At 43.3% G+C, this 13,690-nt stretch overlaps 2 protein-coding genes across 3 annotated transcripts in view; both read left to right on the forward strand.

Moving 5' to 3' along the window:
• Positions 1-2,056: 2,056 nt before the first annotated feature.
• LOC140483923 (putative protein-lysine deacylase ABHD14B) overlaps positions 2,057-13,690 on the forward strand; it is a 33,977-nt gene continuing 22,343 nt past the window's right edge. Inside the window, exons 1-2 of one of the 2 annotated variants that reach the window (XM_072582756.1) lie at positions 2,057-2,778; positions 6,894-7,033. In XM_072582756.1, coding sequence (XP_072438857.1) covers positions 2,199-2,778; positions 6,894-7,033 — 720 coding nt within the window. In that variant the 5' untranslated portion in view covers positions 2,057-2,198. Of the gene's footprint in view, positions 2,779-6,893; positions 7,034-13,690 lie in introns of those variants that run through there. The other variant, XM_072582759.1, reaches the window with a different exon arrangement.
• Positions 7,452-12,620, forward strand: LOC140483924 (telomeric repeat-binding factor 2-interacting protein 1-like). The gene is made up of 2 exons (XM_072582760.1): positions 7,452-7,557; positions 10,132-12,620. The coding sequence occupies exons 1-2, from the start codon at positions 7,462-7,464 to the stop codon at positions 10,630-10,632; spliced, it is 597 nt and encodes a 198-aa protein (XP_072438861.1). The 5' UTR covers positions 7,452-7,461; the 3' UTR covers positions 10,633-12,620.

Genomic DNA, 13,690 nt, shown 5'->3' on the forward strand with positions numbered 1-13,690 from the left:
AAATTCCATATTTGGTTTGTGAAATCCCAGACCGTCACACAGGCAAATCTGTTCAAACATTTTAAATCAGGGGCTTTAACAGAAAAATATACTACAAACACTAGACAGTCACTGCCACCTGCTGGGAGAAAGGAGAAAATCACCACTTCCTTAAAGACCATACCAAGACAACCACCTGATGAAGGAGCAGCACTCCGAAAGCTAGTGCTTCCAAATAAACCTGTTGGACTATAACCTGGTGTTGTGCGATTTTTAACTTTGCCCACCCTAGTCCAACCCTGGCACCCCCAACTCAGAAACAGGCTAGATACGGAGAAATGTTTCCCCTTAGTACAGTTGATAACCAGGGGCAGATCTTAAGGGAAAGAGCAGGAAGCTTTGATGGGATTTGAAGAAAACATTTTTCCCCTTAAATATGATTTATCTGAAAGACTTTTGATGTGGGTTTATTTCAAAAGCTGGAAGCCAAAAACCAGTGGTGGGGAACGGCTTTCCAACAAGGGAAAGTAACATGGGAGTAAACAGGGGAAAGGAGTAAATTATGTATTCTTGATAGAGTCCAGACAATTCTTAGACTGTTGAAACACTCAGATCCCTGCTTGATTGACAGGTTGGCTATCTGACCTCTGCTTTCAATTTCACACTATTTACACAAACTTCAGGGGTTTCAAACACTTTGCCTTTTCATGATTTGGAGATGCCGATGTTGGACTGGGGTGTACAAAGTTAAAAATCACAACACCAGGTTGTAGTCCAACAGGTTTAATTGGAAGCACACTAGCTTTCGGAGCGATGCTCCTTCATCAGGTGGCAATTACCTGATGAAGGAGCATCGCTCTGAAAGCTAGTGTGCTTCCAATTAAACCTGTTGGACTATAACCTGGTGTTGTGTGATTTTTAACTTTGCCTTTTCAGGTATTGAAACTTCAAAAAAAATCTAGATTGGGTATTTTAAGTCAAGCAGTCAAACAAATTATGACATCTCCAGACTACCTGAATTCAGACCTGTTAAAGGGTTTGAATGACTGATAACAATTGCATTCTGGTATAATGGAACTCAAAGCACTTCACTTGACTAAATTTCTGGACTAAGGGTAGCCCCACAGATAGTTTGGGCCTCTCTCAAATAGAATTTAGAAGCATGAAAAAATATTGAGTCTTATACAATGCTTAGGCGAATTGACAGGCTGAATGCTGAGAGGATGGCCTGGAGAGTGACGGGTAAACGAGGCTGCCTCCGGCCGCAGCAACAGCAGGATCCACCCTAGCTTGGGATCTCCTGGCCCTCTTCCCCAACCTTGACTCTCAGGCTGAACTCAAACTTCAGAACTGCAGCTAAGGCCTGAGCACCTGAAGCAGCAGTAGTAAAAGGAACTGGGGAAGGACTCCAACCACTGATGTCTGATACCGTTGTCTGGAGGAGCATTGGATGGGGAACCAGAGGTACAGAACCCATGCATCCCCAGACCTATGACTACAGCTTGGATGTGGTTGGGCAGCAGCGGAGGCCTTTAACAGAGACCCCACAAACCATCACAGAGACCCATGGAGCCCATTTCAGAGACTCTGACTGACGTCAAGCAGCACTGCAGGAGCAGCTGAGGAGGAACAAGAAGGGAGAGAGATAAACTCTACTGCAGTAAAATCTTGCATGGTATATTTCAACATGGTGCTGGAGGCTGCCAACACTTTGTGTAAAAACTCTTTTCACTGCATTTTTTATCTACATGTGACAATAAATCTAAATCTCCTTGAGGGAGACACCAGAACTAGGGTGCACAATTCATTAAGAAGAGGTCTCCCATTTAAGATACAGATTTAACTTTTGTTTTCTGAGGGTCTTCTACCTATGGAACTCTCTTCGTCCAGAGATAAGTGGAGACTGGGTTCTTGACATTTTAAAGTTTGTAGGAGATAGACTCTTGATTGACAAAGTGAAAGAGGATGGAACATAAGCAAGAATGTAAATTTGAGACAGCCACGTGATTGTATGGGGGGGGGGGAAAGCAGGTCTGACGGGCCGAATTGCCTCGTTCCAGCCACCGAGTGTAAGCACGGGCCAACGGAAAGGTGGCCTCCTCACACAATCCAATCAGTAACTGACTCTTCTGTTACTATGGGGCGTTTGTCCAATAAGACGGCGATCCTGTGCCCGATGATTGGCCAATCGTGCGAGCCAGTATCCGAACCCGTTCCTGATGGCTGGCAGCGGGGAACAGGCCGCCGCCGCCGCGGCCCTGACGCACTCTCGGACTCTCTTCCTCGACGACCGTGGCGTCCCGCGGCGATTCTACCTGCCGCCGGGGCCCACCAAGGCCTCGCTGTCGCCGCTGATCATCCACGGCGGTGGGGTGATGTGCCGGCTCCGGGAGCCGGACGCCATCCTCCTGACCGAGGTGGGGGCCGAGGGGCCGACGCCGAGAGGCTACGTCAGCGCCCGCTACGTGCTGGACTGCGTGAAGCAGGACAAGCAGCTGACGCTGGAGGAGTACGGAGCCTCCCCGAAGGTGGTGACATCACTGGGCCGCGGCAGGTTGACGTACACCGAGGAGGAGGACGCCGCCATCTTGTCGTACGTGCGCTCTCATGGCGACGGCTCCGTCACCGGCACCACGCTCTGGATGGAGATGGAGCGAAACAACGTGACCGCCCATTCCTGGCAGTCCATGAAAAGCCGCTACCTGGGCTGCCTCCGCGGCCGGGAACAGCCCGACAGCGCTAAGAGAAAGCGACCGGCGGTCACCATTCGGACCGCTCCCGGGGCCGCTAAGGGAGAAGGTGAGGCCCCTCCGGCGACCGTTAGGATGCACCGAACTGAGCATGCGCTAGGGCTATTAGGCCGTCCGCTCGTGTGCGCATGTGCGAACCCGTCAGCCCCCTACCGCATGCGCACTTCCGCCTTCTGAAGCTCTTTGAGAGCTGGATTGAGTTAGGTACCTCACATCCTCATGATTGGATTTTGTACCTTAAATCATTTTCCTACGCGGTCACCATAGCTGTTGATCTTTTGTTTTGAAGATGTCCAGCGCCCTGTCGATCTCATTACTCGATGGTAGGTTCAGTGATATCATAATGGTAACTTGGTTAAGGAGAAGACTAAACATGTGCATGTTAGGTGGATTGGCCATGCTGAATTGCCCTGTGGTCTTCCAGGAGTTCAGGCCAGGTAAAAGCCGAGTTACGGGGTGAGGAGAGGGGGGAGTGGATCTGAGTGGGATGCACTTTGAGTGTTGTGCAGGCTCAATGGGCAGAATGGCCTTTTCTGGACTGTGGAGATCGAGTCTAAAGTTATATCAGTCTTGGAATGTTAACTGTTTCTCTCTTCACAGATGCTTCAGCATTTTCTGCGTTTATCTCAGTGATATGATTGGTAGTTGGGGCACCTCCTTTGCATGTTTTCAGATCCGTACCCCCACCCACCCACCCACCCACCCAAGTATTTCCTCCACTATTCATGAGAACATAAAGGAGCAGGAGTAGACAACTCATCCTGTCAAGGTTGATATAATCATGACCTCATCTCAGCCTCAGCTGCATTTTCTTGCCTGCTCTCTGTAACCCTTCAACCTGCTAATAAGACTATGGCTTAATTTTGGGCTTGAATCTGCAACAGTCCTCTGAGCCACAGTGGGGGAGGAGAAGAAAACCTATTGGGGTAAGAAAGAGGGTGGTTCTTTCCTGAAACATCGATTTTCCTGAACCTCAGATGCTGCCTGATCTGCTGTGCTTTTCCAGCACCACACTCATCTAGACTCTGATTTCCAGCATCTGCAGTCCTTACTTTTGCCTAAGAAGGAGGAGGGGGTTTGTCCATTGTTGCTTTGAGATTCAAGATCCTGAAATTTCACTCTAGTTTCATCTGTCTCATTTTGTATTCTTTTGTCCAATGCTATGGTAAACCTGCCTTTAATTTTTAATTCTGTCATGAGAAATGAGCATCACTGGTAAGGCCAGCATTTGCTACCCATCTGTACTTGAAAAGATGTTTAGGGACCCCCTTCAATGACATCAACCATGACCAGATGTGCAGGTAGATTTTGCTGCAGTCTCTGTTCCTGAGTTGCTCTGCCACTAGTAATATGTAAATAAAGTGTTCTTGGGGAACGGAATATAGTTTGCATTCCTTCCTTCTGTTCCTGCCTCCTACCTCTAACCATAACAAGTATAGGGTGTAGGTTTGCTCGCTGAGCTGTAGGTTTGATATCCAGACGTTTCATTACCTGGCTAGGTAACATCATCAGTGGCGACCTCCAAGTGAAGCGAAGCTGTTGTCTCCTGCTTTCTATTTATATCTTTCTCCTGGATGGGGTTCCTGGGGTTTGTGATGATGTCATTTCCTGCTCATTTTCTGAGGGATTGATAGAAAGAACTTATCAGACTGGACCCTATCAGACACAGAAAAAGCGGTACTAGTAAAAGGATTAAATTTCAATTACCGAGACGCTGACAAGAAGGATTTCCTAGCAGCATTAGAAACCACATTGAAGGACAACAATCTCACGGAAAAAACACAACAGACGATCAGACAGACAGTTGCACCTACTCTGAGCCGAAAGAGGGAAGGAAACAAACTGAACACACAAGAAAAGAAAGCCCTAGAAAACCTCAAAAAAGACAAAAACATCGTTATTACCTGCAGACAAAGGTCGGCTCACAGTCATCCTGAACAGAAGGGACTACATAGAGGAAGCCAATGCACTACTCGCAGACACCTGCACTACTCGCAGGTGGCGCTAGACCCGACCCCACAACTAGGAAACAAAATTACATATCTCCTAAGAAAATTACACAATTCCGGACAATTAAACAACACGGAATTCCAGAAAATGAAACCCGACGGGACCAACACCCCACGATTCTACGGACCACCAAAAATCCATAAACCAGGAGCCACCTTCAGACCTATAGTCTTACTACCCGGAACACCAACTTACAGACTGGCCAAAGAACTACACGCAAGACTGAAATACCTAGTAGAAGAGTCACAGGACTCCACCCAGGAATTCGTAAAAATCTTCAAAATACCAAAATAGAGGAAGACGAAGCAATGATCTAATTCGACGTACCAGCACTGTTCGCCTCCATCAACATCGACCTGGTAAAGGAAACACTTGTCACACTTTTCGAAGAGACCATCACACACACCCCCCAACCATCATCAATCACATTACCAACGAAAACATCATGAAGCTAGTGGACCTGTGCCTCACCACCCACTTCACCTTTAACAACATAGTCTACAATCAAACCAACGGCACACCCCATGGGATCTCCGCTATCAGGATTCATAGCAGAAGCGGTAATGCAAAGACTAGAACAAACAGCCCTACCAACCATCAAACCAAAAATCTGGGTCTGCTATGTAGATGACACCTTTGTCATCACAAAATGAAACAAGATAGAAGAGATATTTAACATCATCAACAACACCCTCACAGGCATAAGGTTCACCAAAGAGGAAGAAACTGACAACAAACTCTCATTCCTGGATGTCACAGTCGAAAGAAAGGACGACGGAGAACTACAAACCTGCGTATACAGAAAACCGACAAACACTGACCAAATACTTAACTACACCAGCAACCATCCCAACACACAGAAACGAAGCTGTATCAGAACTCCATTCCAAAGAGCGACCATACACTGCAGCACAAACGAACTTCAGAAAACAGAGGAGAACCTGTTTTAAATACAACGTATTTAAGAAGAACGGATACTCAAAACATACAGTCCGCAGATTCCTCAAGAACAAACCACGACAAGCAGACCAAACACAGCCAGAAACCCTAACCACCTTTATCATACATCAAAGAAGTTTCAGAAATGACTACTAAGGCCCCTCGGAATCCTAGTAGCACACAAACCCACCAACACTCTCTCAAACAAAAACTAACAAACTTAAAAGACCCAGTGCAACCTATGGACAAAACCAACGTCATCTACAAAATTCCATGCAAGGACTGCCACTAATACTACGTAGGACAAACACGAAGAAAGTTAGCCACCAGGATACACTAACACCAGCTAGCCACAAAAAGACGCAACCTCCTCTCCCTCGTAGCCCTACACACGGATGAAAAAAAACCACCATTTTGACTGGGACAACACATCTATCCTGGGACAGGCTAAGCAAAGACATGCCAGAGAATTCCTAGAGGCCTGGCACTCCAACCACAACGCCATAAACAAACACATAGATCTAGATACCATCCATCAACCCCTCAGAAAATGAACAGGAAATGACATCACCACAAACCCCAGGAACCCCATCCAGGACAAACATAAATAGAAAGCAGGAGACAACAGCTTCGCTTCACTTGGAGGTCGCCACTGATGATGATACCTAGCCAGGTAATGAAACGTCTGGATATCAAACCTACAGCTCAGCGAGCAAACCTACACCCTAAACCTCAATCTGAGCTACAAATCTTGCATAACAAGTGTTTGAAAGTTGGGCAGAGAGAGTGGTCTCTTGTAATCAACTAATCAGTTGATACTCTGGATATATGGATTCAAATCCCACAGTGGCAACTAACAATATAAACTTGATTAATAAATCAGAATGCAAAGCTAGTTTCTGTTATGGTGACCATGAAACTATCAGTGATTGTCATGAAAATCCATCTGATGCTCAAATTTCCTTTCTAGGGAAATAAATCTTTGTAGTCTTTGTATTTTGAAGAATTAATGGAGTATTGTGCAGTTTAGTGACCTCTATGCAAGTGAGTCCTTTCTCATTTACTTACAATCACTTCACATTCAGTCTGAAATCTGGAAGCAGAAAGTGGAAGTCATTTTATAAAATGTAGGGTGATTTTTCTGATTGTCAGTCTGAATTGGTTTATTCAACTGCTGCTTTTCAAAATGACCAGAAGTCTTTCATTACCTGACAGGTAAAAGGAATCCTGAAAATCACCAGCAGATTGAATTGAAGTCTATCGAACAAGCAACCACGTCAGCTGAACGACGACCTGATGCAAATTCAGATGAGGAATGCTGCAACATATTTCATGTTGCTATCCGTGAATTTGAGGTAGGCAGTCTGGTAATTCTGCTTTTAAGAAAACTGTGGATGCTGGAAATCTGAAATATAAACAAAGTGCTGGAAAAACTCAGCAGGTTTGGTCTGGTTAGAGAAAAACAGAGTTCATGTTTTGAATTCCGTGACCCTTGACTGATTTTGAACATTAACTGTTTTTTTTACTCTGATGCTGCCAGACCTACTGAGTTGCTTAGCATTTTGGTTTTGTTTATGGTCATTCTGGATTATTTTTCCTAATTAGGTTTTATATATGTTTTGCAATCTGCTTGAAATTCCTGACAATATGGCAGCCTAGCCATATTTTCTTTTCTCATTCCCAAAGCAGCGCTAACTTATTGAGTCAAGAAGAGAAGCAGATGGTAATCTCCTTAATTATTGCAATGCTTCTCCTCTGCAGATTTGGTATCCAGTCTGAGTAGATGGTGGTGGCGGCGGAGGGGCTGAGGGTAGAAAAACTACACATCTCCAGTGAAGCCTCCCTCTCACCCTCAGCTGACTTGCTATTCAGCTACTTGGTAGGTGAGGAAAATAGTCGAGGTATTTCCTGTGCCTAAAGCAGAACAGAATCCACCTTGGTCTACTCTCGAGAATCTGCCAAGTGCATCAAACAGTAATATTAAGCAGAATCTCAGTGCCAGTTAAACTACTGGCCAGCCCCAGACATTGTTTCTGTTTTGTCGAAGGTGGAGAGCCATGAGATGCAGGATGGCTTTTGTCATGGAATATGGACAGCTTGTATGAGTGCATAAAATAATATTTTTACAAATTACTTCCAAAGTAGATCTTCGTAATGCATAAAGTTTAAAAATTGTGTGCTTGTTACTATGTTACTTTGTTGTTTTTGTTGTGGCTGGGTCATGGTTGTTACTATGAATTTTCTTTTTTTGTTTGCCCATGAATACTGCTGGCGAGACCAGCGTTTAAAAGAACATAGAATAGCACGGTGCAGGAATAGAGGGTTTGGCCCACGATCTTGTGCTGGACGTGATGCCAAATTAAACTAATCCCTTCTGCCTGTTTATGGTCCATGTCTCCATTCCTTGCTTATCCATGTGCTTATATAAAAGCCCCTATCATATCTGCCTTCACCACAATTCCAGCAGCATATACCAGGGACCTTCCACCCTGTGTTTTAAAAACTTGCCCCTCACATCTCCTTTGAACTTTTCTCCCCCTGTTACCTTAAATGCATGCCCTCTAGTATTAGACATTTCAACACTGGGAAGATAATTCTGACAGTCAATCCTGTCTGTGCCTTTCATAATTTTATAAACCTTAATCAAGGGCAAGAAGGAGACCTGATGGCTCTGGAGAGAGAAATGTTAGGTTAAAATAAGGTCACCTTTGGAAATAAATTCCTAAAGATCTGCCAAGATCCTTTTTGTTTCACTATATCCATAACTCAGCAGGATCATGTGCTGTTATTAGTAAAGCTATCATCCAAATGTTCACTGACTGCATAGAATGCTGAGGTCACTTTAGTGATTTGATACAAATGCATTAGTCCACAGCTTTGACAGCAATAGAAAGTAAAAGGTGAAAAGGAGTATTTCTACTCTCTTTCAATGCAAATCATTCAGAAATGCCATAATTACATGATTCAGCGAGAGTGCAATAAATGTCTTGTTCCCAGGATGTGGGACTGTCCTCTAAAGAGAGATTGGGCAGACTGGGCCTGTATTCTCTAGAGTTTCAAAGAATGCGAAATGATTTCATTGAAACCTATGAAATATCTAAAGGGATAGGTATTGTACATGTAGTGATCTGTTTCCCTTGGCTGGAAAGTCTAGAACTAGGGGGCATAACTTACAAATAAGTGGATGTCATTTAGGACCAAGAAGAGGAAAATTTTGATTTCTACTCAGACTGTGATGAATCTTTGGAGTTCAGTACCCCAGAAGGCTGTGAAAGCTCAGTCTTTGTGTTTGTTTAAAAGAGGTACAAGTTTTAACCTGCTGTTAAGGTCATTGATAAGGTAAGGGAAAATGTGGGTAAAATACATTGAATGTCTTTGAAGTGTTCGCTCGTGCTGGAATAAAATAATTAAGACCTTTCAATCTGTATCCACTTTCATCCCCGATGAACTTGTCATATTTATACAAAGAAAGATTCCACAAATAATAGTGAGTGGAGTACCAGCTAATCTATTTTTGCTGATGTTAAAGCAAGGAATATTATTGACCATGCCATGTTCTCATTTGATTACGGAGAATTATATGACCAATATGACAACTGGATGAAACTTTTGAGTAGCTAGACCCTCAACTTTTGCTTTTACTGTGATCACCTGAGACTTATTGATTGATTGTTATCCAAGGTGTAGTCATTGTATCTTGCAATCTATGATTGATGCTGCAGTGAAAAGGCTTCGCAAATTATTTAAACTTGACCCAGTTGAAGACACACAGGCCAATATTGGCAGGTCTAGGTATTAGCTGGTTTTAGTTATCTTAAGGTGGTGTGGAGTCATCTTGAGCCATTCAACACTGTGTAGCTTGAACAGTCACAATGTTAGAGTCATAGAGATGTACAGCACGGAAACGGACCCTTCGGTTCAACTCGTCCATGCCAACCAGATATCTGAACCTAATCTAATCCCATTTGCCAGCACTTAGCCCATATCCCTCTCAAGTTTATAGAATTTTCACCCATAAAGGGACACAAACATCTTTTTACATGCGGGTGGTGTCTATCTTGGGATAATCAATGGTGATGATGATCTCATGATATTGAAAATCTTGTTAAGTGGTTGGCATTTGCTGTAAACTTAATGACTCAACTGTGAGATAGCAAATACTATAGCCGTAGTGCAGTGATGGTAATGTAATGCTGATCATGTGCGCTGCTTCTTCACAAGGAGAAAAAGGCTTCAAGTAATGTTATAACTGTACCCATTAGCTGAATAATCAGTCTGACACCACATATTGTTTCTTAATAGATGATGAGGAATCAAGCAAACTATTTGCTCATTCAGGAGTATCTTAAAATGAGCTGAATATTCTGGTATCTTCTATGAATGAGCTGTTTAAACCATATCAGGTTGCTAACTTCAAACCAATGTTTTGAAATGGTTTTGATCCTCATTCTAGGTTGACGATGACACTCCAGAAATGCTGGTAGAAATTGGTGGTGAAATGGAGAAGGTCCCTCAAAAACAGGAGATTGAGAGTGACAAACTTCCACAGGTCAGCCCTGTTGAGCATCATCCTAAACGGAAAGGAACTTTGGCAGAGTTCATCATGGACAATAAGCATCCAGGAATAGACTCTCCGACACCAGTAGACGAGGTGTCCTCTTTGCCTACAGCCTCTCAGGATGAAATAGAATGTGCAATTCAAGCTGTCAACATGTTGATACAAACCCATCACCTGGACGTCCGTGGAGCCACACAGTTGTTACTGAAGAACAATGGAGAGTTGACAGCAGCCATGCACTATATGGAGACTGGTCACCGGCCAGATGGTTATCCTATCTGGACCCATCAAGATGACATTGACCTGGAGAATGTCGATGCACAAGTGCAGGAGAGGTTAATCCAGAAATTTGGCTCAGAGAATTTAGCCAAGCGCATTGCCTTTCGTAACATTTAGCAGTAGAAAGGCAATAAGATGCTTGAACTCCTGTCTCATTATTTCGACGGTCTTGTTTGAACACTGAAGTTAAGATGTGAACTTGCTCCTTGAAGGTTAAAGAGGTTTTTATTGGATGGAAGTTTCTGGGTTGAGGACTTGTTCAGCTAAGTTTAATTTTGAAATAAGTAAAAGAAAACTACCCCTAGCTTGGGACATATCTGGACTGGGCTCACTAACAATGTTTCATGTAATTTTTCTTATTGCTGTGTAAATCTCTGAGATTCATGTGTAGCAGCATGGAAGGAGAAGCCATGTATCTCCACACCAGTTGAAGGGTGCAGAGCTTCCCAGTTGTTGCAATCTTAGAGGAAGCATTGGTCACTACCTGATGTGAATCATCTTAGGTGGTTCCCTTTCCTGTTAACAGTGGTGATTAATGAAGCTGAGATTAAAATTTTTTTACTTGTTTTAGTTTTAATTAAAAAAAATTTCTACTGGATGTTCTAACTGAGCTCTGTATAACTGGTGGAGTTTGGAGGATACGCGCAATCTCGTAATCCCATGTAGAACTGAATGTTTTACACCATCTTTTACACTCTGCCAAACTAGGGTCAGTTTTGTACTCTGATTTTGTGAAGGGGAGTTGACTCTCCAATTCATGACCCCTAACAACTGACAGAAACTTGCATCCCATCCACTGCCCATATTTGTAAGAACTAGGTTCACATCAGAAATTGACTTGTGGATTAGGGCGGGAAAGAACAAGTGGCAAAAGTTTCAGAAAAGGATTGCACTCCAAAGGACCAAGACTAGTTTGATAAAGGTGTGATTAGTATTTTGAACAGAAACCTTTTTTATTAAATTTTGGGAGGGCGATGGGGAGGGTAGCAGAGTGGCACAGTGGTTAGCACTGCTGCCTCAACGCCAGGGACCCAGGTCAGATTCCAGCCTCGGGATTGTGTGTGGAGTTTGCACGTTCTCTAAGTGTCTGTTTGGGTTTCCTCTGTGTGCTCTGGCTTCATCCCACAGTCCAAAGATGTGCAGGTTTGGTGAATTGTCCATGTTAAACATAATTTTGAAATGAGTCTTCAGGGATGTATGAACTAGACGTGTTAGACAGGGGGAAGTGTCAAATAATAAGGTTGGGGAATGGGTCTGGGTGGGATCCTCTTCAGCGAGTCGGTGTGGACTTGTTGGGCCAAATGGCCTGTTTCCACACTGTAGAAATTCTGTGAAAAACATTTTTCAAACTGTTTTCATGGGCAAAATTTAAGAAGCAATGATGATCTGTGTAATACTATCCAAATATTACTTGCTGAAAATTGATTGTGAGAAATTAAAATCTATTTCCAGTGAAAACCCATCTGGTTTAGAACAGGCTACGCTCCTATGAACCCCCAACTAAGGCATGCTAAGGTAGAAGCTAAGACATAGTTTATTGATCTGGAATCGATGCTCCCCTCTCTAAAGAGACACAGTTGTAACCACAGAAGAAAGCAGGAATCGAGGTATAACAATCTCCTCCATGGTCTACAGCATGGATTTATTTAATGGTCACCTTGGCTAGTCCCAGAAAGACAGCTATGAGGTGATCCTGTGCCCAGTTCTGCTTATTGGCCTCCATGCTGGATAGTTATGTTCAGGAGATTGGGATTGAAATGCAAATAAATCCTGAAAGGACACACCTCCAAAAACTGTGCATATTGAGCAAAGGGTCCTCGAGGCCACAGAAATTACAAGTGGTTTGGGAACAGCATTCCTTCTAATTGTTTTCTGTGCTGCGCAGACTTCCAAGCTCCTCCATTTGTGCCTTTTCAGCACCTGTGGCTGTGCAGTTTAGAGGGAACAATGCCTGAGTCTCTCAACCAGTTATTGCACGTGATTGCAGTGTGTAGCACCCACCATACCACCTCTCCATTAGTATCTCTATTGATATGTACTGAAAGACAATTAACACACGCTTTCTATTTGTCAACATTAATAAACTCTTACAGTGTGATGGTTAATGCCTAGTCATATGTGCCCTTACTGCTGTTTTGAGATATCTGATATTATGGTGCCATATTAAATAACTTACAAGTCAGCAATTGAAATCCATTATTAATGTCTAAAATAATATCCAAGTCACTGACCCTTCTGATTGGGGAGATGGATTAAGGTGTTTTGAAATGGATAAAATAGGTAATCAGTCAAAGTTATAAAAGTAGTGCAAAGTTCAATGTGGGTACATAACCTTTGATCAGGTTATTGTTTAACGAGGTGGAGGTTTGTGAATTTTCTAAGAAATGTTCTGGCCTGGCCTCCAGCTTATGTATTCAGACTGAGCATTTTATCAGAATTTGTAAAATTCCCCAGTTTACGTGTTGTTTAGACCCAGATTAATAGAAAGCACAGGTTAGGTTTTAACAAGAATTGCTACTTATTACAAAAAGGTTTCTACCAGTAGGCAACTATGAACTGTCAACATAACTCCACTGGTTAAACTCTAGCTACCTTATAAAACTCCCTCTACACATAAACCCAGACAAATAAAAAACATTTGAGTGGAAGGGAAAACGGTTGACGTGATCCTTTTGCTTGTCAGGATCTGTTGATCTTTCTCTTCAGTTTTTGCTTTCTTGCAGGACACACCGAAAAGTTAGTTCACAAATTGCGAAGTCTTAGTTACTGGCTAAACACTGCAGTTTACAGTGACCGGTGAAGGAAGATAAACTGACTTTCTTCAGATTTTAAATATTTTTGTCTGCTGACAGAAAGACCCTCTGTCTTCTACCTTTTTGAGCCAGTTCTGTATCCAAATGGCTAGTTCTCTCTATATTCCGTGAGATCTAACCTTGCTAACCAGTCTCCCATGGGGAACCTTGTCGAACACCTTACTGAAGTCCATACAGACCATGACCACCGCTCTGTCCTCATCAGTCCTCTTTGATACTTATTCAGAAAACTCTGTCAGGTTCATGAGACATGATTTTCCATGCGCAAAGCCATGTTGACTATCCCTAATCAGTCCTTGCCTTTCCAAATACATGTACATCCTGTCCCTCAGGATTCTCTCCAATAACTTGCCCACCACTGA

Source organism: Chiloscyllium punctatum, chromosome 12 (genome assembly GCF_047496795.1).
Source record: "Chiloscyllium punctatum isolate Juve2018m chromosome 12, sChiPun1.3, whole genome shotgun sequence".
NCBI lineage: Eukaryota > Metazoa > Chordata > Chondrichthyes > Orectolobiformes > Hemiscylliidae > Chiloscyllium > Chiloscyllium punctatum.

Excerpts from the sequence above, each read along its gene's own strand:
- LOC140483924 (XM_072582760.1), top strand. The coding sequence starts at position 7,462 with ATGGTGGTGGCGGCGGAGGGGCTGAGGGTAGAAAAACTACACATCTCC. Across the intron at positions 7,558-10,131 it reads ACTTGCTATTCAGCTACTTG|GTTGACGATGACACTCCAGA; the intron begins GTAGGTGAGGAA and ends TCCTCATTCTAG.